The sequence below is a fragment of the Amphiprion ocellaris genome, chromosome 20 (assembly GCF_022539595.1).
Source record: "Amphiprion ocellaris isolate individual 3 ecotype Okinawa chromosome 20, ASM2253959v1, whole genome shotgun sequence".
Classification (NCBI taxonomy): Eukaryota; Metazoa; Chordata; class Actinopteri; family Pomacentridae; genus Amphiprion; species Amphiprion ocellaris.
The window spans coordinates 4,230,089-4,254,864 of NC_072785.1; the positions used below are offsets into that span (position 1 = coordinate 4,230,089).

General features: G+C 41.8%; 1 protein-coding gene across 2 annotated transcripts in view; it reads right to left on the reverse strand.

The window, feature by feature from the left end:
- Positions 1–24,776, reverse strand: part of LOC111577406 (peroxidasin) — a 73,315-nt gene that overhangs the window by 5,642 nt on the left and 42,897 nt on the right. For both annotated transcript variants that reach the window (XM_023283662.3, XM_023283661.3), the window contains 11 exons: positions 23,716–23,991; positions 21,099–21,211; positions 19,850–20,006; positions 17,732–17,840; positions 14,212–14,369; positions 10,817–11,823; positions 10,237–10,733; positions 9,965–10,099; positions 8,628–8,836; positions 677–788; positions 367–496 (listed from right to left, as the gene is read on the reverse strand). In XM_023283662.3, the coding sequence (XP_023139430.1) occupies positions 367–496; positions 677–788; positions 8,628–8,836; positions 9,965–10,099; positions 10,237–10,733; positions 10,817–11,823; positions 14,212–14,369; positions 17,732–17,840; positions 19,850–20,006; positions 21,099–21,211; positions 23,716–23,991 (2,903 nt within the window). The remainder of the gene's footprint in view (positions 1–366; positions 497–676; positions 789–8,627; positions 8,837–9,964; positions 10,100–10,236; positions 10,734–10,816; positions 11,824–14,211; positions 14,370–17,731; positions 17,841–19,849; positions 20,007–21,098; positions 21,212–23,715; positions 23,992–24,776) is intronic.

Here is a 24,776-nt window from a genome sequence, read left to right on the forward strand (position 1 = left end):
ACCTTGTTTGAAATGATCAATGTTATTCACTTCAACTGTCAGTGGTTTTAATGGTGTTACTGAATGTGTGTATTGAGAATGCCTGCCTGAACCCCTCTTAAATCAATCATCATTCTGATTTGCTGCATAATTTACATTTCAGCTTTCGTCATCAGATAATATAAGATGCTGTCTCATGAGAATGTTATGTCTCTGGTCATTCACAGTTCACTGTGTGACAACAGCTAAATTCTAGGGCAAGTATTAGTTTGGTAGTACAGTAGAATACTTGATTGACCTATTTGAACACTTTACCATTTCCATGACACCAGAGTAACAAATGCGAAGGGCAAACTGCCGTCCCTTGGTCTAGATACAGAAACGCACCTGCTTTCGTAAGCTTGTGATTGTCTTCTGCATGTCAGAGACAAAATCCTGAAAGTCATTAACTGAGGGTTCAGTGCTCTTTTTGGAGGTCACAGTAACATTTGCAAGACTTCCTAGGGCTGCCTCTGATCTGCAATTACAAAAAAGAAATACAAAAAGATAGAAAATTACATTCTATTTCTGTAACACCACTACTAAACATTTGGCATCAACATGTGAGCAGTAAATGCATGATTTGCCTCCCCATTGCACAGGATGCTTTTGGTATTTTTTAATACATTAATTCCTGGTGTTTTCCTTGCTGTCTTACCTGTTCTCCAGGATGCTGTTGGCAGGCTTATCCTTTGTGTAGCTATGCTCAGCTGATCTGCGTCCTCTAAAGTGGTACGACAGGGCATTGAACTGACCCTTAGTTCTGCAGTCTGGTGGGTCAAACACAACACAACACACTGCAGTTAACCAACAGAGGAAAAACAATTACAGAGGCTGACAGAAAACAGAACACACAAAAGAAACATTTTTCTTCCTAGCTGGATAGTCTCTGTTCATGAGCTTTGCTCTTTTCTTGTACAGTATATTTTGTCAAAGCAGTACGACTCATAATCTAGGCTGTACCAAGACTAACTGAGAATCATGTTTCCTAATAAAATGTAAAAAAACAAACAAACAAAAATTGTTCACTGTAGCTTGTTGTCTACAGACAAAGAATTGATGAGGCCACGTAACTGCAGGGCAACTCAGTCCTTCGACCAAACTGCAAAATTTTGACCAATGAGTCACATTATGACTATTACTCCACCAAGGAACGCAGCGGAGTTATGTGACGATCGGCGTTGGTTTGTCTGTCTGTCTGTCTGTCTGGCTGTTAGCAACATTACTCATAAACAGACCAACAGATTTGGATGAAATTTTCAGGGAAGGTCAGAAATGACGCAAGGACCAGGTGATTAGATTTTGGCAGTGATGCAGCTTATAGTCTGGATCCAAGGGTTTGCTAAAAATTTCTGTATCATTGTGAGATAGGAGCATGGTCAGGGAATGAGCAGCCTTGGCGGAGTACTACGCTCTCTGAGTGTTTTCGTGTTAATATTAATACTGAACTATTTGTGCTCAACATTTCTATTTTAAGCTCTAAGTAAACACCTTATTCTTCCAAATCCAGCATAACAATTTTGGAATACTGGTCTGAGTGGAGATGAGTCCATGTACACAGATTAGCTGAAATCTTTCACTTATGTGACTGAGCAGTAAATCATAAATGGAAAACTAAAAAGTTTGTTTTTAAAAGATTGAAACTCTCTCCTTAATGGTCATATGCATTTCTACAACACAACAAATAACCCAAACTGAAGGACTATATGTTTTCCAGTAACAGCAGTGCTTTATAACTAAGTCAGTATAAAAGTAACGCAACTTTGTTGATTATAAAATACCAACACTCACTTAGCTACTGTAAACTGATGTCCAACATTAATTTGGTACACACCAAGCATAAACTGTGTGGAATGTTGCTGATACTGTAACACTGGTGGCTGAAGTCCAAATATCTGACATCATAGATGTTTGTGGGTAGAGTCTGGAGTTCATATATAGCCAAGTGATTTGTATGCTCTTTTTCCCTCAATGCCTCTTGCATGACTTCATGAGCGATTTAATGGAAAAAAGGTAGAAAGATTTTGGCTGAGTGTTTCATTGCAGGCTGTAAATGTTCACACTGAGTCAGTGAAAAAAACAAGAGAATTAAAAAAAAAAAAAAACCCTACTGGAGCAGTTTGTGGAGTCGTAAACCTTGAGTTGAAGAAACTAATCCTATTCTAAGACTTGTCTTGTTACTCTTGTAACAGCTGTGGGTGCCACAATGCAAACATATTCTGTTAATACTTAAAGTTTGATCAAAGAAGTCAAATATTTTGATGGTTAAGTGTTTGGTTAAAACCATGCATGGCTCACACACATTTTTTTGATTCACAACTGATTATATGTCCAAACTAGAAGTATCAATTGTGTTTGTACGACTACGTTAACAGTCAGGTTGCAGTTTATGTCCATCTCTGTCCAGAGTCATATACCAATGGTGATCAAACAGTTGTGAAGTGGTTTGCACATTATGGTCAGTTTAATGCATCAGCAGGAGACTGAATGACACTGTGCTCAACAGCAACACAAGCTGTTTTTATAACTCCAAAAAGTAAACCATTGCAGTTTCTCCATGGACTATGAACTGTGTCTGTAATGAGCCAAACTTCACGTAGAGAATCATCTACATCTCTTGCACAGCACAGGACAGGAAGGACTTGGCCAGGGTGGTAAAGACAGCTCAGGAGATTGTGGGACGCCCTCTGCCAAACCTGGACTCTGTTTATGCTGGTCACCTCCAGAGAAAGGCTGGTAGCATTGATTCAACCCACCCTGGTAACAAACCGTTTGTGCCTCTGCTCTAAGGAAGAAGGTCCAAGTCGATAAGAACTCGACCCACCAGACAGCGTCTTTCCCAGAGCTGTAAACTCTGTACAGCCTCACACACATTCACTTTAAAAGCTGAGATGAGATGGAACTGAAACTGCACTCCTGCATATATATGTTTTCTTATTTTTAATGTATTTTTACTATTTTTTAATGCACTGTATGTTTTACTGTCCATGTCTTGTAATGTTGACTTTTCTAAGACATGAGAGGTCAGGAGCACCAGGAGCATGCTAGTTATTTCCTCCTGTGCACTGGAAAAGGGTTGGACTATCACTGCAGAGCTCTACTGTAACATCCTGAGGTGTCTGCGGGAATATCCTGAACGGTAGCGCAATGCCATGTGGATTCTCCAGTGCACTCTGCCTGGTAACAGCACAGTGATTATGTAAGAAGTTTTTTTTGGCTACAACAACACAATTGTGTCTCTCCACCCACCCTACTGGCTAGAGTAGGCTCCCTAAGATTTCCTCCTATTCCCCAAAATGAAATTTGAGTTCATGGGTCACTGTTTTGACACAGCTCAGTGTTCATTTCAGATGATGCTTGACATGCTTACATAAGTAGACTTCCAGGAATCTCTACAAGCTTTGCAAGAGTGCTGGGAATGCTGTATCACTGCAAAGACGACTACTTCAACAAAAATGGTGGCAAAATTAAATTTAGGTACTTTTATTGATTATTGTAGGTGTGATCTCTGAACTGACGTTACATTTTGTAGGCAGTAGAGGCTTCAAAATATCTACATTCATGAAACTTGTATTTTTTTTTTGAAAAATAGCAAAAAATTATGCACATTTAGCCAATAAAGCTGATTCTGATAGAACACAAAGTTGTAGCAATGACAGTAGACGATCCCTGGAACATGGATGTCAAAGAAGCTGCAAATTTGAAAAGGTGGATGCGTTACACACATCTTCAACCCAGCAGCACAGCAGATCTTTACAAACACAACAGTTTCCAAGTGAGAATTAATGAACAGTGTCACCAATTCAGTATCTGACCAAATGTGAAATATGGTCCCAATCTCTCCTTCAGCTCCTGATTCATGGTGTTGAATACCAGCCAGAAACAGTATGGTGTCATCACCTAACCATTTTATAATTTTAGACATTTATGGATTCTTGAATTATGACCAAAAACCTTCTAAAAACAATCTAATCAGTTCAGACTTGAGTCCAAGTTGATATTTGCGGTAATTTTAAGAAAATCCCTCAAAGCGTTCCTGAGATTTTGCTTTTATTACAATGAGAAGAACGGACAACCTGAGAACATAATAAAAGATAAAAAGCCAACAGTCACTATATACCCTCATGCTGGTTTATTGCACCAGCAGGGGTGCCTCCTTTTCGCTTTGTCGCTGCACCTATGGGTGGAATGTTTAAACATTCAGGACTTCACTTCAAACACCGTATCTCTTACTCCAGACTACTTCTACAATCAGTAGCAGCATCTGCAAGGCTCAGAACTGGTTATGTCATGAAGGAAGAAGTGATCTGCTGTTCTACTAAAGTGGCGATCCAGTAGAGTAGTAAAAGCATAACCTTTCATGGAATTTGACTTTAAATTTTATTTTGCTCTCATTTCACAAGTAGAAATCAACGTGCAACAGAAGTAATTCATCTTGAAGCTACTGCGAAATGATCTCAAATGTTGTTTTACTATAATCAAAATTCCTTTTTATTGTACTAAGGTACTAAATCTGGAGTCTTTTATTGCTCTGTTTTATCTCTTCTTGCAGGTTTCACACACAGACAAGCAACATTCGTAATGAATGACATTTGAGCCATACAGGCAGGAATGCTGTCAAATGAACACAAAGAAGAACCTTCCTTTCAAAAGGGGAGTTCAAAACTGCAGCAAACGATCAGTGATTATCGTGAGGCTAGTGTGCCTGGAGGATGATTTTATCAAACGGAAACAAAAGATACTGTAGGGCTTTGTTTTTTAAAAGCAGCCCAGATAATCGACCAGTTTAATTCTCTAGAGGTGTCAAACATGCGGCCCGTGGGCCAAAACCGGCCCGCTAGAAGGTCCAATCCAGCCCGCGGGACGTCTTTGTAAAGTGTAAAAATTCCAGAGAAGACATTAACTGCAGATTGTAAATTTACAAAACTGTACATTTTAAATAATTTCTAGACTGTGACAATCATAAAGTAAAATACTAGATTGTTAATTGTTCTATAATTAATAATAATAATAATAATAATAATAATAATAATAATACATTTTATTTATAGGTGCCTTTCAGAACACTCAAGGTCACCGTACAGAGGAAACACAAATAAAAACACATTCAAATATACAGTATAAAATGTAAGAATTTTTTAAAAAATTTAACAGAAGAAAATTTAGCAATTTTAAAACAACAGAAGGAGAAGAAGGAATGGAAGTCAAAGTGAGTAGGCTTGTTTGAACAGGTGGGTTTTGAGATCGGATTTGAAAATGTCCATTGTGTTAATGTTTCTGATGTCAGGTGGGAGGGAGTTCCAGAGGCGGGGGGCAGAGCGGCTGAAGGCTCTGAGGCCCATGGTGGTCATGCGGGCAGGAGGGATGGTGAGGCTGAGGGAAGAAGATGATCTGAGAGTCCGGCTGGATGTGTTTATATGGAGGAGTTCAGTGAGGTACGGAGGGGCGAGGTTATGGAGGGCCTTGAAGGTTAGGAGAATGGTTTTGTAGATGATGCAGTGAGTGATTGGAACCCAGTGAAGCTGTTGGAGAACTGGGGTGATGTGGTGGAGAGAGGGTGTCCTGGTGATAATCCGGGCTGCTGCATTTTGGACTAGTTGGAGTTTATGGAGGGACTTGAGGGGGAGACCAGAGAGAAGGGAGTTGCAATAGTCTAGGTGGGAGGTGACAAGAGAGTGGACCAGGATGGCGGTGCTGACAGGGGTGAGGGAGGGACGGAGGCGGTTAATGTTACGGCGATGGAAGTATGCAGACCGAGTGATGTTATTGGTGTGAGTTTGAAATGACAGAGTGCCGTCAAGGACGACACCCAGACTCTTGACCTGCGGGGAGGGGGAAAAAGAGGAGTTGAAGATGGTGACGGTGAAACTGTTGGTTTTAGTGGGAGCTGATTTGGCGCCAATGAGGAGAACCTCAGTTTTGTCGCTGTTCAATTTGAGGAAGTTGGAAGAGAACCAGGATTTGATTTCCTGGAGGCAGACACAGAGGGAGGTGGGAGGGAGGGTGGAAGTGGGTTTGGTGGAGAGGTAGAGCTGGGTGTCGTCCGCATAGCAATGAAACTGTATGTTATATTTCCAGAATATGTGGCCAAGGGGGAGAAGATAAATGATGAAGAGGATGGGACCGAGAACAGAACCTTGGGGAACGCCGGAGGAGAGGGGAGATGGATGGGATGTGAATGTTTTTAACTGAATGAACTGAGTGTGGCCAGAGAGATATGATGTGAACCAGTCCAGGGGTGTGCCAGATAAACCAATGGATGCCAGTCTATGGAGGAGGATGGAATGGGAAATGGTGTCAAAAGCTGCACTCAGGTCGAGAAGGATGAGGATGGATAGAAGTCCGGAATCTGCTGCCATCAGGAGGTCGTTGGTTATTTTAAGTAGAGCTGTTTCTGTGCTTTGGTGGGGACGAAAACCAGACTGGAATTGCTCAAAGAGGTTGTTATTGGAGAGGTGAGAGTGGATTTGCGATGCAACTGTTTTCTCCAGGATTTTTGAGAGAAATGGTAGGTTGGAAATGGGACAAAGGTTATTGAAGTTGTTGGGGTCTGACCCAGGTTTTTTGAGGATTGGAGTTAGTGCAGCAGATTTCAGAGGTGATGGGACAGAACCAGAGGTGAGGGAGGAGTGGATGATGGCAGTGATCAGAGGTGACAGGGAGGGGAGACAGGCTTTGATCAGGGGTGTTGGGAGAGGGTCAAGTTGACAGGTAGATGTTTTAGATTTTCTGATTAGTTCACATATTTCAGCAGAAGAGGGAAGGTGAAAACTTGAGAGTGGCTGAGAGAAGGGAGCTAAGGGATCGGACGGGGGTGAACTGCAGGAGGTGTGAGAGGTCAGTTGCTGGTGGATATTATCAATTTTTGCAGTGAAAAAATTCATGAGTGAATTACAGTAGTTGACGGAGTAGAAGGGTGGGGGGAGGGTGTCTGGTGGGCGCAAGGAGTTATTAATGAGTGAAAACAGAGTCCGGGTGTTCCCATCTCCTGCACTGATGAGACCTGCATAATATTGTGATCTGGCTGTGTTAATTGAGTCCTTATAATGAAGAATGTGGTGATGGTACATTTCTTTGTGGATGGTTAGACCGGTTTTATTGCAGAGTCGCTCTAGTTGTCGACCTTTGGCTTTGAGGAGGCGAAGTTGGGGTGTAAACCAGGGAGCAGAGTGAGTGAAGGATACAGTCCGAGTTTTTATGGGGGCAAGTGAGTCCAACAGAGTATGGAGACTGTTATTGTAGTTTGAAACCAGTTCATCTGTAGTGGAGGTGAAGCTGATAGTGGGGAGTGCTTTGATGTCCGTGGTGAGAGATGTCAGGTTAATGTCCTTGATGTTACGAAATGACATTGTACGTGATGGTTTGGTTGTGCAGATGATCAGATTTAGATTGAATGATATGAACAGATGGTCAGAGATGGGGAGATGTGTTGAAGAGCAGTTAGAGGGGGATACACCAGAGGAGCAGACCAGGTCAAGGATATGACCCTTGGAATGGGTGGGGAAATGTATATGTAGTTGAAAACCGAAACTGTCCAGGCAGGATGAGAAATCCATGGTGAGAAAATGATTCATATTCTCCATGTGAATGTTGAAATCACCAAGCAGAATGTCATTTTGTGTTTCATTTTTGTAATATTTTTTCTTGTTTTTTTGTTGCTTGTCCCATGGATTTGTCATTTTGTTTCCTTTTTTCTCGCTTGTGTTTTTGTCCATTTTTTGTCGCTATGTAACTTTTTTGTCAAACTTTCTGTCTTTTTTTGTTTTGTCTCATTTTTGTCATTTTGTGTTTCATTTTTGTAATATTTTGTCTTGTTTTTGTGTTTTTTTTGTCTGACTTTGTCTGACTTTTGTCGTTTTTCTCGTGGTTTTGTTGTTTTGTTTCCTTTTTCTTGCTAACGTTTTTTGTCTTATTTTTGTCATTTCATGTTTTGCTTTATTTGTTGTTTTGTGTGTTATTTTGTTGTTTTGTGTTTCCTTTTTGTCTTGCTTGTGTTTTTTGTCTATTTTTTTGTCATTTTGTTCCTTTTTTTGTAATTTTTTTGTCTTGTTTGTGTCCATTTTTTGTCACTATGTAACGTTTTTTGTCTTTTTTTGTTTCATTTCGTGTCGTTTGTCTTATTTTTGACATTTTGTGTCAAATTTTTTAATATTTTGTCTTTTTTTGTCAGACTTTTGTCGTTTTGATCATTCTATATCATTCAGTTCCAGATACCTGTGACTAAATGCTTTGTTCCTTTGTAGACACTCTGTGATCTGTAAGTTGTAATGATAAACTGAGGAAAATGTTGTTGAAACTGAACTTAATTTTCTTAAGAAATTTCAGGTCGTTCATAATGTTTTGTAAAACAATAATTACTTAAATGTGAACATTTTTTTCACTAAAACAAAAGGAAATATTTGGAGATATCGTTATTTACAGGTTACTATGCTGTGATTTTACTGGTCCCGCCCACTTCAGATCAACTTGGGCTGAATGTGGAACCTGAACTAAAATGAGTTTGACACCCCTGCTCTAAGATATGTGTGTACCTCCCTGATATGACCATATCTGTGTAAATAGGATTGTGCAAAAGAAGAAAGCCGCATGCTGACTAGCCCACTTCCTACCTTCACAGCAGTCTTGCCACATGCGTAGGTCGATCTGAGAGACGTCGTCACAGCTGCCGTACCCGTGGGGCAGCTCGGCCACCCTGAACACATCCTGCTGGATGCGTGTGATGTTGTCGCCGTTGTCACACAACACTCGAGTCAGAGAAGACTGCTTGAGCTGGGTCAGCTGGGCGGGAGTGAACACACCTGGGTTTTCATACCAGAACCTGAAGATGAGAGAAAACGGCTAATGGACGTGAATGAGATAAATGAAACAAAATGCAAAAAAAAAGTTTTTTTTTTTTTACAATCAAATGATCATCAGCTTAGATGTCACATGATTACATAAAAACCGTCAGAGGTTTACTAGTTTTAGGGTATTGTACTGTTGAGGTTACTTCAGAAAAGTATTAACAGATGTGTTATTTCACACCAATGAATAATGCGGTCATCAATACTGTTAAAAATCTTTAGTCAAATATATACATTGTCCAACCAAAAAAAGTCGCACACTCTAATATTTCATTGGATCACCTTTAGCTTTGAGAATGACACGCATTCACTGTGGCATCATTTTGATAAGCTTCTGCAATGTCACAGCATTTATTTCTTTCCAGAGATGCATTAATTTTTCATCAAGATCTTATATTGATGATGGGAGAGTCGGACTGCTGCACAAAGTCTTCTCCAGAACATTCCAAAGGTTCTCAGTTGGGCTGAGAGTTGGAACTAGCCATACTGAGGGCATCACTTCATCCGCCTCTCTTCTTACCCTGATGCCCCCATCACTTTGGAACAGGGTAAATCTGGACTCATCAGACCACATGACCACATTTGTTCCTGGAAGATGATGGTTTTCCACTATTCTTCCGGCTTTAAAGAAGCGTTGGACGGTTCCTAACCTGGTTTTAGTAGTTTCATCTCCTTAGTTGTTTTCTTTGTTTGATGCAGACCAATAATCTGACCCTTCTGAGACAGATTAACACCATTTCCACAACCACATGATATGTCTTCCAACATGGTTGTATAAGAAATGAGAAGCTCCTCACTGCATCAGCTAGGGTTAAATCAGTTGTTGTCATCACTGCAGTAATTATCCAATGGAAGGATCTTATCTATTTGCTAGGTTAAATCCAGGAGGCGACTTTTTTCAGGCAGTGTATGTTAGCTTTACTTTTTTTCACAATCTAAATGCCTGACTTTGACACGCAGCATCATGAAAACAGAAACATAGGAAATGCAATCAAGAAGTGAGCATGAACATGACTGCCTGAGTGAATCAGAGACATTCTTTCACATCATCAGGTAATGTGTTGGTGAATGGTGAGGTGAGATGTGTTGTGACCTTACTGTACCTGTCTCCATCCCGAAGGCGTTTGAACTGAGTTGCAAGAAGACACATGAGGGTGGGCCCCAATCTACTGCCAGGGACCAGGTCTTCAGCCATCAGGGCAGGGAAAAGGTCAATGTTCAGAGGAGTCCCATACAGTCTGTCAATCAGGAAAAGGTCAGGGACACCATGTTAGATCAAATATGTTCACAATATGCAGTCCAGAATTATTAACTAGCATTTGTTGCATTTATAAGAGTCTAAAAATAACAAAAATCATCTTGAGTGTACATTTACCTCTGCAGTTTCTCTCTGACATTAGGGTTCTTGATCTCATTCCTGAGGTCATCAAACGTCTGAGCTGAGGTCAAGTTACAGAAGGTCCTATAGTCATTATATGGTGGTATTCCATGATCTCTTCCTCTTTGTATGTTCATGGCTGCCAGGTCCAGAGCTACAGCATGGGCCATGGAGAACAACCTCTCAGTCAGCTCTGTGTTCAGAAGCTGTGTTGAAACACGCATTTTACCAGCGACACCAAAGAGCCCACGGAGGAGTGGGTCGATGCCACCCTCGTTGACGATGCGGAATGGGGAGAAGAAGGCCCGGTGAAGAGAGATGTGTCCCTGGGGGATAGGCTGGAAGTCCTCATCCAACCTGTACAGTATTGGGTTGATGAGGGTGTGTCCAAAGCGGAAAGCAGCCGTGGCAAACGCATTGAAGATACCGGCGTTAACATTGGGGTCATAACCAGCGTACGGTCCCATCATCTTTATGCCAGCTTCACCAAGGATCTAGGAGAAAAGGAAGATGAAAGTCAGAGGTATAAAACACAGTATAAGCAGCATTTCAGAGCAACAATAAAATCAAGCCTTACCTTTGGCAACCAGTGACTGTAGGTGATGTGCTGCATTTGGGCCCCAACTATCTTCCTGGCCTCATGGTAGATGGTGTCCCCATCCCAGTGGGGGTTCAGTCTCAGTAACTCTGTAGCTATGCGGTTGTGTTCCCTGAACCACACAGTGTGCATGGCAGTCAAGCCAAGCTGCTCGTTAGCACGGTGGTCCCCAGCCAAGAAACATGGGATTGGACTCTCATTCTCGTCCCTCATACACTCAGTGGGTGGTCCAGTGGCGAATGGCAGGAGTGGTTTTCCTGTTCGTTGTATGATACCTTGCCGAAGCAAACCCCTCTGGCTGGCCAAATCACGGATTTCCTCCGATTCATGCCGTGAGCTGCCGTAGACATTAGAAGCATCAATGTAAGAGGTCAGCTGGTTGATTTGCTCTCTTGGATATACGCTGTTCATGAGGAGAGATGTCATGCCGCTGCCACACACGGGGCTTGATCGGACAAAGAACATGCAGCGGGCGCCACTACGCAGCTGCCTCGGGTCATTGGGTGGGAACTGGATGGGGAAGCACGGTGGGTCATTGGTGCAGACCTGAGCACACAGCTGGCCATCGGAAAACCGTGACTGGCTGAGGGCTGCCACTGTTGAGTCCAAGTCATGGTCCAGGAACTGACCCCATTGCATCAGCATGTGAGTGTAGCGGTCGTCAGGAGTGATGGTCTCCGTTCCGATCATCGTGGTGGACACCAGCCTCGGAAGTGGCAACCTATAACCATTATGCAGCAGCTCAGTGGCCCCTCTGGGCAGGTTAAAACCATTATCATAGACAGACTTCAGGAGTCTTTCAAAGGCAGTGAGCGAGGCGCCCCACATGGAGTGCTGTAGGTTGTTGCAGGTACCGTCGTGGCTGCGGTACTTTTGGTGGAAACAAATGTCAGAGCAGTTGTTGAAGCGGCGGTGGGCTGTGCAGCCAGACAGATTGGCAATGACATCCAGAAAGTGGGGGGATACCAGGTCATTGTAACGAAACGCTGTGGAAAGGCAACACAAATGGAACACATTAAGAGCTTGGATAAACATTAAAAGGATCGAGATTTGTGAAAATAAAGAAATTACAGATTTGTACATATTTTAAGTACAAAATATTAGGAAAGCTGTTCTAGCCTTAGTCAATTAGATCACTTGTTGTACTTTCCCCTCTTCAACATGGACCGCCGTTGCCCATGGACATATTATGTTTCATGTATAGATAATGAGCCTTGTTTTTAATGTGAGTCTGTCCTGTGTGAACAGCTCAGTCAAAGACGTGCTATGGATGCAGTGATTTGCTGCTGCTGGCTCTGAGAGTGGAAAGCAGCTCCTGTCCTGAAGGCACAGGTCGCAGTGTGTCACAAACATGCCCTGACTCGCTCTGATATGTGAGAGCTCCTCTGTAGAAGCTCCAGTGTGCAGCATATTAATGTGTGGCTGTTATGTGGTGTTACGGTTATGTATGAGAACAAGCGGTAAGCTTGTGCGACCAGCCTCAGTGAGGGCTAGGTGAGACTTCCTGTCTAAATGGCGTAACCAGCCCCCACCCCATTCCCAATTTACACACTTTACTGGAGTGCTGTGTGTGCTTTAGTATGATTCTGTATATGTGTGAGTTTAAAAAAGAATAGGGAAACTCTGGGGAAATGGAGCTGCTCTCCCAGATCAAGTGGAGATACAATAAAAACAGCACATTTGTTTCTGCTGACGGGCAGAAATCTCTGTTAGCTTGGTGTGGGGGACAGTGCAACAATGAACTATGTTGTTGGCATAAGTAATGAAAACAGCGTAGAGCTCTATTTCTTTCCCTTTCTCTCTTTCCCCAACATTGACTTCCACCTGAATTTCTGTCTAGACAATCTGCAACTCTTCTTAGTGTTACATGCTATTATTCTGGCATTAATCTTTACAAATATAATATATATAGATATAAACTTGGATTCTGAAAAAGTCCAGAGTACAATGACCAACTCTGTATACACCTAAGCCCTGACATGTGTGACGTTAACTGGAACCCTCGATTACAACGATCACTTTTATCCTGCACCATAAAGTCAAAATACAGTGAACAAGTTTTCTTCTTTTGACCGCTGGACATTTTCCATACATATGGCAAAGCATACAAAGTCAGATGCTTGTGCATATAAACATTCAGATCATTCCCCCACCCTCCCTAAATGCATGCATAATTGAGAAAATCTGTCCACCAGCAGCAATCATTTTAAAATTTGTCCCCTGCCCGCAGTGATTGTAGGTTAAGTGTTGTGCGATGTGACATTAGACTAATAAAAGTGTTTACAGGCTCCTCGTCAGCTGCTCCATGATTACATCTCTGTCGCTTAGGCCATGCTTAAGAGAAAATGGCATACAGATGGAGGGCTTCTACACAGCCAACAGTTGCTCACAGTAACATGGTAATTCATAGAGAGAACTGAATTACTGCCTGCACAAGACTTTACTCAGACAACTGGATGGAAGCTTCGAACTGAATCCCCAGTGGAACTTAAGCATTATGTATATTCTGCAAGAATGTTGTCATTTGTCTAAACTAAGACCAGAACTAAGAACCAATGAAAATTTGTTTGCATATGCAAGTGTATCTATGTAAGAACAATGAAATATGATGACATTTTTGGAATTTTAAAAGGTTGGTGCAGCATGGCAGCTTATTGTTTTAGGCTTGCAATGTTTGTTTTGTGTAAGAAAATAAGTTCAAGTCTGTAAATGATTTCAATTTCAACGTGCATTCTCAATCTAAACAAAACTTAGCCTAAACACGGGGCTTTACCGGTCAATCTTCAATGTGAACATTTTATTTAGAGACACTTATACTGCTCTGTTTGCTTTGTGAATCTTTAACATATTTTACATGATAGAAAAAATAAAGATTGGGGTCACCCAGACAATTAAATTTTTTTCCATGAAAACTCCCACTTTTATCCATGTGCTAACATAACTGCACAAGGGTTTTCTAATCATCAATGAGCCTTTCAACAGCATTAGCTAACACAATGTAGCATTAGAACACAGGAGTGATGGTTGCTGGAAATGTTCCTCTGTACCCCTATGGAGATATTCCATTAAAAATCAGCTGTTTCCAGCTAGAATAGTCGTTTACCACATTAACAATGTCTACACTGGGTTTATCATTCATTTAATGCTATATTCATTGAAAAAAAAATGCTTTTCTTTCAAAAATAAGGACATTTCTATGTGACCCCAAACCTTTGAATAACAGTGCATATCTCTTAACTAAATCTTTATAATTACAGACTCTTTTATACATTTACACGGTGACAGATATGCACTGCATAAAGCAGAAAAGGAACAACGACCTGCTTGTACCTTTTCATCAGTAACACAGTGTATTGCTTTATCATTAGCCTCACCGGTGCCGTTGGTGTCGACCATGAGGCCCTGGTTAACGTGGTTTTGAATGAGCAGAAGAGTCTGCTCGAAGATCTCCCCAGCACGCGCCTGCTCCACCGTGTACGGATCACGGGGATATCGGAAAAGAGCTAGCAGCTCTCCTGGGGTACGAGGCTGACTGGAGGGATGAGGGATAGGGAGGAGTGGAGGGGAGGAGGGAGACAGGAGAGAGTGATGAAGGACAGGAGATAATAAATATGATGTTATTTAGAGAAAAATCAAGAAAATCAATGGGGAACCGGAAAAAAACATGTGGGGATAAGAATAGATAAAACAATGACTAATTAAAAGTGAGCAGGAGAAAACATCCATTTCAAAATAAATATAGAAATGATAGTCCTCTGGATCATTTTATTTTTTTGTTCAAGGGCAGGAAGCGCAGCCAGAGCTTTTTACACGTCATCTACAGCAGGTCAAAGAGTTCAAACAAAGAGCAGCCTAAAATATCACAAACATCTGACTGGTTCCACTCATGTCCTGATTGTCCTTCATTATACAACTAGAACGCTTTATTTGCACCTCTCACTACTTTTAAACATAAATCCAGCTCTAGCAGAGTTGGACTTTGGGGTTTTTAATTTCATTTGGCCACGTAAAATATCCAGATGAAAAAAATGAGCAAACAATGAAACAAAAACAAGAGTAGCAAAAAAACCTAAAAACTTTGTAAGCACATTTCAATGACATGGTGCACAGGTAAACCAAGTTAGTAGGTTACTATGGAGACACACTTCTGTGGTTCCTTAACACGATTAAAATTTCCTTTTAGTCCAAAATGTATTCGATAACAAAACTATCGAACTATTGGAAAGCTTGATGAAATTTATGATTCATCAATTCATGTGTGAAACAGGAACATCATACATGAATTCTTTGTGTGATTAGCCACATTTGTCTTTGCCTCCTGCAGATGACAGATGAAACATTAGCATTAAGCAGGACTCAGTGGTCTCACTTCTTGTTCATTTCTTAAGGACTGATGTCAGAAATTGTCAAAATAAATGGTGAACCAGTGGTTTCACTTTGTTTGCTTTGCCTCTAGCTCTACCTCTCTACCTCTTCTGTCCCTCTCAACCCGCCCGGCCAGCAGCAGATGGGTCCCCCCACATAAAGAGCCGGGTTCTGCTCAGGGTTTCTTCCCTGTTAAAAGGGAGTTTTCCTTGCCACTGTCGCTGTAGGGCTGCTCTGGGGGTTCAGGCACATGGGTTCTGTAAAGCATCTTGAGACAATCTGACTGTAATTGGAACTATATAAAAAAAATTGAATTGAATTGAATTGAATTGAATTTGCTTTTGGTAGAAAGAAAAGTTCAACTTCTCATGCAGGAATACAGGAGCGAGGTATTTAACTGGAACTTAATTAAAGATGCACCAGGAAAGGCTAAAGGCTGTCCTGCATCAGGCTTAGTGTGAGTCCAACCTTAAACCAGGAGAACTGTTGCATTTACAGTACTATTTTTTGTGGTAGAAAATGCTGTTTTAATCACACTTTGTTACTCTGCTAAGGAACACGGTGGAATTATATGGCGATCAGCACTGGTTTGTCTGTTCGTCTGCCTCTCTGTTCGCAGCGTTACTCAAAAACACACTAACGGATTTGGATGAAATCTTCAGGGAAGGTCAGAAATGACACAAGGACCAAGTGATCAGATTTTGGCAGTGATGCGGCTTATAGTCTGGATCCACGGATTTGTTAAGGATTTATGTATCATTGTGAGATAGCGGCACAGCGTTACTGTACAGGCTTGGGTATGCTTTCTGCACGAGTGGAAATGAGATGCTTGGAAATCCACTCGAGAGAACGTGTGTGGCTTTATACTCCATGTGGCGTCTGCTCCCAAACTGCAGGGGGCAGTGTATCGCAAACACACGCCTTCCACAGTACTAAACTAGAGTAGTAGTAGCCATTGTTTACACCATTTACAAAATGGCATTTTACTGAATAGTTGCATTTCAGTAGTCAGTTTTAATTTCATGCCATGAAATGTTCATAACCCGGTTACCATGGTGATCTCTGTGTGATGAATCGTATCAATGCCTGGATTTCTGAACTTCTGCTGCTAGGAGCGCCTGTTCTTTCGCCAGTTTTCAGCGTGTCTCCGTCCGCGTTGTTAGAAAAATTTGGAGGTACATGACGCAGAAATTTTCCGCTCAAGAAGGTCCATGTGAGGGGGCGTGGCTGCTAAAATGACATAACACGTCTGCATGGACACAGACCTCACAGGCGCGTCAGGCATAAAACAAACTTAACCATGACAACAAGTGAACACAATATCAGCTGCCTGCTTGTGATCCTACTACAAATCCACTGCTGAGGACTTATCAGGACTTATCCATCAGAAATGATCCAAGGAACAACTAATTAAATTGTGGAGGTGTTTCTGAGTCCCATCAATTCCCGCCACCCGCTGCATATTTAGGTCACATGATTTGGTATCCGTACATAACGTACACATGCAGAACACACACCTGTGCTCAGTGCAAGGTCAGGGAATGAACAGCCTTGGCGGAGTACTGCGCTCACTGAGTGCTTTTCTTGTTTTGATAATGTGAAAAACTGGCTACACAGATGCATTTCGCTTCAGTAATGAATAGTTGTTGCCATCAGCAAACAACATTCAAGACTGAACTGTCTGACACTTGAGAATGTGCTTCAAAGTCAGAGTAAAAAGTGGTACTGGCTCATCTTCTGATACATTCTTGTTCTCCTGTGGTATTCTTCATTGTTTCCGAACGATCAAAGACTGATGCCATCAGCTAGAGAAGAGACTACATCTTTTTCTGTGATTGTCATTAAAGAGGCCTGGAAATCCCCTTGTCTCAGCTGTGGTTACCACCGAGTGTTGATGTGTACATTTCTTCTTCCTTAATGTGTGTCTGTGTGTGTACATGTGTGGGCAGAGTGTATGTGTGCACGTGCCAAGGAAAGCAGAACTGTTAACCACATCATTCAACAGGATGGAAACCTTTAAGAGCTCTGCTGAAATCACCTGCATGTCAGAATGGAAACAAAATGCTGCCGGATAAATAAAAGATTTCATAAAGGTTCGAAAAAGTGTATACACACGTTTCACAATTACAACAAGAATGAAATATCAAAGCAAAGGATATTAAATGTTGACATACAGAAATCTGTTGAAGGATTAATGGCTCTCAAAGCATAACTGCACATAACTGTATAAATGCTGCTTTTTATATTTTATATCTTTAAATCCCAAATCTGTGTGAACTGATTGCAAGCTATATTTTGCAAAAGACCACATAAAGTAGACAAATTGGGGTGAATGTACACCGTGAAATGCTAGTATATTACACACAATCTTAATTTGCACAGCAACTTTCAACTAAACCCTCTCCCATATGTTTGCTATTATATGTTCTAACACACCATGAACAACAGGTTCTGATTAAATCACTTAAAGGCAGTGTGAAGTGTTTGTGTTTCTGTGTGTGTTTGATGTGTGCGTTTCTCATATCCTACCCATCAAACAGACGTCTCCTCGTGGACTCAATAGCGCTGTCCACATTTCGGATGGCCTGCTCTATGGATGTGCTCACGAAGGTGTCGCCCTCTCTGCTGACTGCAGGTACTGATGTAAACAAAGACGCAAAGAGTTTGATTAGAGACACGCTGGACCAGGTTAAAAATACACAAATATTTAATCAACAACACTTTCTTCTAAATGTTTCAAGAACTCGCCAAAAATTAATCATTTGCACCAGATCCTGATAAATTAAAAAAAAACTATTTGCACCTCAGCACAACCGAGAAGTGACTTAGCTGTCCAGCAGTCAGAATTTTAACATTTTTGTTAAACACAAACAAGAGATTACATATTTTTCCCCCAATATATAACTTGTGGGGCTGCACAATGGTGTAGCGGTTAGCACTGTCGCCTTGTAGCGAGAAGATCCCAGGTTCACATCCCGGCCTTCCCGGGATCTTTTTGCATGGAGTTTCCATGTTCTCCCTGTGGAGAACGTGGCGCTCCCACAGGTTCACCAGCTTCCTCCCACAGTCCAAAAATATGCTGAGGTTAATTGCTGATTCTAAATTGCCCGTAAGTGTGAATGTGAGTGTGATTGTTTGTCTGTATATATGGCCCTGCGATGGACTGGCGACCTGTCCAGGTGTCCCCTGCCTTCACCCCAAGTCAGCTGGGATAGACTCCAGTCCCCCTGCTACTCTAATGAGGATCAAGTGGTGTATAGATGATGGATGGATGGATATAATTTGTGGCATTATGTACACTATCGTTCAATAGTTTGGGGTCACTTAGAAATGTTCTTATTTTTTTGAAAGAAAAGCACTTTTGTTGCAATGAAGATAACATTAAATGAATGATAAATCCAGTGTAGACATTGTTAATGTGATAAATGACTATTGTAGCTGGAAACGACTGATTTTTAATGGAATATCTCCATGGGGGTACAGAAGAACATTTCCAGCAACCATCATTCCTGTGTTCTAATGCTACATTGTGTTAGCTAATGGTGTTGAAAGACTCATTGATGATTAGAAAACCCTTGTGCAGTTATGTTGCATGAAATTAGGAAATTATGAAATTGCCAGGAAGACCCCAAATTTTTAAACGGTAGTGTAAGTGCTGATGCACATTGACTGCACATGGATAAAATTGAGTTTTCATGGAAAACATGAAACTGTCTGGGTGACCCCAAACTGTTCAATGGTAGTGTAAGTGCTGTACTGTACAAAAACAATTTCTGAGTTCTTTCTACTTTTACCCATGGCTGTGTTGTTTCCATAGTGATGTATATTGCAGTGAAAAAAATTTTACCACAGTGAGAAATATGTGACAGGAGCAAAAAACACCCAGAACATGCACATTTAAATGCTTCAAGCATCAATTGATGGGTGAAAACAATCGTCTGTAAATAGAGCTTGGGTGAGCTTGTCTTCCATATTTTAAGTGACTTCAGTGTTTGAGCTTCTCAGCTTCCCTCCTGGAGCTACAGTGAACACATTTCTGGCGAACTCCTTCCTCCTAGCGTGCCACTGAAAACAGTGAGATTGTGGCGTGAGGACCAGGAGAGTCCAACAACAACTGAGCACATTGATACAGTTTATGGTTCACCAGCAGAGTGCTGCGGTCTGACCTCAGAAATCTCAGCAGGAAACACCAACACACAGGGAAGAGCTGACAGGAATCTGATAGCTTTGCAGCAGAGTGTGACTAAATTACAGACTGACTTGGACAGAGAACGTCAACAGAGAGCTTCTCACACTGTGGACAAATAAGACAGCGAAATATCACGTCATTACTGGTACTGAGGAGAAGAAGCTCCTTTTGTATTCTATGCATCACCTGTCTCATAATTTTCAAGCTTTTGGTTCACTTTCACTTTTTCTTCTTTGCGACTCATACATATCTAACAAGAGAAATCAAAGTAATGGCTGAGACACGGATTCACAGCATCAGATCTGGATGAAGGCCAGGAGTGGTATTTAGTACACTGATTCCATGCTACATACTTGTTTTGTTGTAGACTAATGCTTTCCACGTGGACAGTATGATAGTGCTAGATACATTACATCATGAACACTTGTTTTAAGCTGCTGACAGCTAATGCTTCTTACCTGTAACGGTGAGCACCATGCTAGCAACCTGGTAGCCAATGGGATTACGGGCGACACACTCATAGCGTCCAGCATCAGCAGTGCCGACGTCCTTCACCTCCAGGTAACCCTCAGGGCTGATGTGAAACTTGCCACTCTCTGTCACCTGTATACCATCCTGAGGGGCAGAAGGTGGGGGTGAGACAGAGAGTAAGAGTCTGGGCCTTGGTAGCTAGCAGGTGAAGGTGGGGATCAAAATGACCAAACAGTGATTAAGAACCTCAGAGGTGGCATCTGTAGCACCAGACCAAGTGGAATAAGATTAAACACAGTAATGCTTCAGTTACTTTATTGTCAGTATTACTCTGCCAAGGAATGGGGCGGAGTTATGTGATGATCGGCGTACGTTTTTCTGTCTGTTAGCAAAATTACTCAAAAATGGACAAATGGAATTGGATGAAATTTTCAGGGAAGGTCAGAAATGACACAAGGACCAAGTGATTAGATTTTGGATGTGATGCAGCTTATAGTCTGGATCCATGGATTTGTTAAAGATTTCTGTATCATTGTGAGATAGCGGCATGGCATCGCTGTAACCATGACAACAAGTGAATGCTACATCAGCGGCCTGCTGACGATCACATGATTGCGATCCTACTACAAAACCACCGGTACGGACTTATTGGGACTTGATTGATTAAATTGTGGGGGTCTTTCTGAGTCCCATCAATTCCCGCCGCCCGCTACATATTTAGGTCACGTGATTTGGTATCTGTACATAATGTACACATAACAATAATAACAATAAAGTTTATATGTAATGGACTTTTCATTTAGGCAAAAAAGTGCTCCATTGAAGATATAAAAAGGATATAAACAAAACAATCATGCAATAAAAACTTAACAAACATTCCTAACACTCGCCTGTGCTCAGTGCAAGGTCATTTAGTTTGTGGGTACATCTATATTAAATGGACACATTCTATGTTGCTGTGATTTCTGATCATCAATAACTGCATTGCATCAATGCCGCATTTCTACCAATGCCATATGGGGGAATGAGCAGCCTTGGAGGAGTATGGCGCTCTTTGAGTGCTTTTCTAGTTTATATTAATGTAAATATATTTTAAAGTAACCAAGCACATTTCCTGGCGCCAGTCCCTTTCTTCTTCACTATTCTCTTTCGCCTGAGCACTTCTCTCACTCCATGACCTCCATGCTGATGAGGTGACGAACACCTACTCAGTCGACAGCAGCTTTAGCATCTAACCTTGTTCCAGGTGAGGACAGGTTGCGGCTGGCCCTGAGCGCTGCAGGGAATCTGGACATCCTGGCCAGACTCCACCGTCAGGTCCCTTGGAGCATTTGTGAAAACAGGCGTTACTAAATGAGTTAAAACACAGACACACACACACATTAATGACCGTGCACCAGTGCTCAAAGTACTGACAAATGTAAAGGGCATTTACATTAAACTCACAGAACCTACACACACTCAGAGTGTTTGCGTTCCGCTGTGGTTGCTATCTTTCTTTCCTCCATTACAGAGCTACACAACATTAATCACCTTAATATCACTGTGAAGCTCAGAGGGAGATGATGGCATAACACACACACACACACACGCACACACGCACATGCACACGCACACACGCACACACACACACACACACACACACACACACACACACACACACACACACACACACACACACACACACACACACACTGTCTTTTTTGATTACAGTAATTGAAAGCAGCATATTTCCATTTTTGTATCGAGGCTGAAAGAATCATTAGCTGCACCTTGACATCATGTCAACCATGCACGCCCACGCAGACTTTATGAGCACCGTTAGAGTTAGTCACTGTGTTCGACTCTACTGTCTACGATTCATGATGCAACCCTTCCGCTGGCCCCCTCCCCCATGGTTCCCATGTATCAGCTAGCAGCGAGCCGCTGGACGGTGGGAAAATCCCACTAGTTTTAGAACACAAAGCAAAGTGGCAGATATTTTCATAGTGGTCCTGAAAGACTCATATTCTGTTTTTTGGGTTTTTCCCTTTTCTTTAGTGTTATACAGCTTTTAGTTTTGTCTGCTACGTCACAGAGTCAAAAGTCCTGGTGAAAGGCACAGATTGTCTCCCACAGAAACCACTGCTCCTGACATGCTTTGCTCGGACTCTCGGCTTTTCTTCTGTTACCTACTTTCGTCACTAGGTAACCATTTGCATAATGCCTGCCACGGGCTAATTTAACTAACCCTAACCCTAACGTTAGGCCCTCAAACAGAGAATAAGCAGCTGCCTCACAGTCCTCCATTATTTCCTCCCAAGACCTGCATCTTCTCTAAGCAGCGCTACGTATATTCATGCATTTTTTTTCGCTCAGTACATAATGCAGTTTTCCTTACAAAATGTTGCATGCAGTATGCAAACAAATGAGATGTACTGTCTCGTTCTAGCATTGCAACTTCAGATTTTGAACATCTTGTTCCTGTATTTGTCAGTCTGTAGTGTAAAATCAGTCGTCTCATGTGTGTTATATGTGTGTGAGACGTGTTGTGTGTGTGAGACAAATCTTCCACTGTGCAGGGAATTGTTGATCAGAATATCCAGAAAACCATGATGACTTGCATATCGCAAAATCCATCTGCAGTAGGACATCCTTGTATTTATGACATTTTACATACTCTGTATTAGGACGTGGTAAATCTTTCCCTGGCATCCTATATGGTATGCTAGTCCTGGGACACATCCATAGATCTGGGGTTACGCTATGTATCTAACATTGCCTCACTTTTGTTGGGCCAGTTGACCGACTAGATCAGATTTGGGCTTACAGGAATGGGCTTCTAAGAAACAGGAATTAAAACGGAGCATTTCACAAGATGAGAGGAGGTGCTACAGCAATGAACACTAAGAGAAAAATAATGTGTTTTAGAGAACAATAAAGCATGCAAACACATTCTAGTAGACCCAAAAATATAAAGAGTTCATATTAAATATACATAAAATAAATGGGCTGTTAAAATCAAAGTTACATTTTCTAAAACATAGGGTTCACTGCAATGTATAATACACAATCTTTAAGCTGCTGGCAGATATAGTTTTTTGCGATTCAATCGTGTGAACACAACCACATATTAACAGTCAACATCAAGGGGACAGTGGCCTTTCTGTGGAATGGAGACATGCTGAATATCTGCACGAGAAACCCCAAAATCAAATCCTCTAAATTCTCACTTCACTTTCTCCTTGCTTTGTCTATTATTCCACGGCACGGCGTTCCTAGATTAAGACAGGCGTCACACACTGCCACCATGGTTGTGGGCTTCCACAGTGCTTTAACAGTGTGGAGCCATTATGCAACATTTACTTTGAGCCATGTTAACAGCCATTACTACATGGAAAAACATGGTGTCATTTCAGGATTACAGACTGCCATGCTTTCCTGTGCTACGCCAAGCCTGTAATTTCAGCCCCACACACACACACACACACACACACACACACTTGCAGCTCCATGCAAATGATCACATACAAACTCTCAAACATCCACAGATCTACACTGTATGTCTTTCAGTGCACTACTTTAATTGTATACTTGAATCTGCAAACAACAAATTAGCTATGAATGAAGGGTACTGCATCACTCCCACCCTCCTAACGTTTACCACTCCCTTCCACCCACACAAACACGCAGTATTTAAGAGCCCCTTACAGCAGCTTATTTAACCAGCAGTCAGCTTCCATGTAATTCCTCTTTTAAAACTTTTATGTATGAGTTGTGAAAACTATGCACCGGTTTGCAGTGAACATTATCATCATCTTCAATCACCTAGTTCCGTCTACGCTTCAGATTTATTGACATCCTACATCCTCACCTCTCTGCTGGATGCTGAGCTGCACAGCGGTGCGAACAGTCCCAACAGGGCTGACCGCCTGGCACTCGTACTGGCCCTCGTCATGTGCGGCCACCCGAGTGATGCGGAGCGTCCCAGAGGACAGGACCACGTGACGGCGGTCCAGAGGTAACGGGCTGCCCCCTCGAGTCCAGGCGATCACTGGCTGTGGGTATCCACTGGCCTCACAGGGGAAATCCACGGTGTGACCCTCCAGGACTGACTGGTCCTGTGGTGTGACAGTGAACTGGGGGGTTGCTGCAGGCAGACGGAAATAAAGCTGTTCAGTTTGGAAGACAATCTTCACTGTGTGAGGCTGAGGACACGTTACAGCTGAAGAGACGCAGACACAACTGGTAATGTGAGCAATACAAAAATAAATTTAGTCAAATGTTGTATGACACACTAATAGGTCCAAACATCTCTGGTTATTTGAGAGCCGACAGTTTAAATAACCTGAACAGGCACCCGTTGAGTTACAAGTGGAAATTAATTAGAGTGAAATGGACTTAAACCTTGAAAATCTGACCAAGACAAAAACATGATACATGGCACTGTGTTCTAGTCCAGTCTGTGTTCACGCAGATGTTTTAGAAACAAACGTAGAGGAGCAACAATGCATCACTGCAGCGACTGACAGAAGGTTAGTCTGCACTTTAATTCAGTTCTTATAAGCATGTTTATTTTCTTTAGTGGCACAAGGAGCTCACACAGAAGCAAACCATTATGGTCATAATTATTATTATTTGGCGTCAAATCGAATGCATGTTGTAGGAAATGGCATTTGAAATGGAAAAAAGAGGAACAAAAATTGCACGCACAAAAATATTTGGTGGGCATTACTGTGGGATTTCTCTGTCTTTTCATCTACTTCATGTAATAAAAGTCCTCAGACGATACACTCCATGGTATAAAATGCATATATTTGATAGATCAAAGTGATTTCTCAGCACTCCAACTACCGTTTAAAAGTTTGGGGTCACTTAGAAATGTCCTTATTTTTGAAAGAAAAGCACTTTTTTTGTTGCAATGAAGATACCATT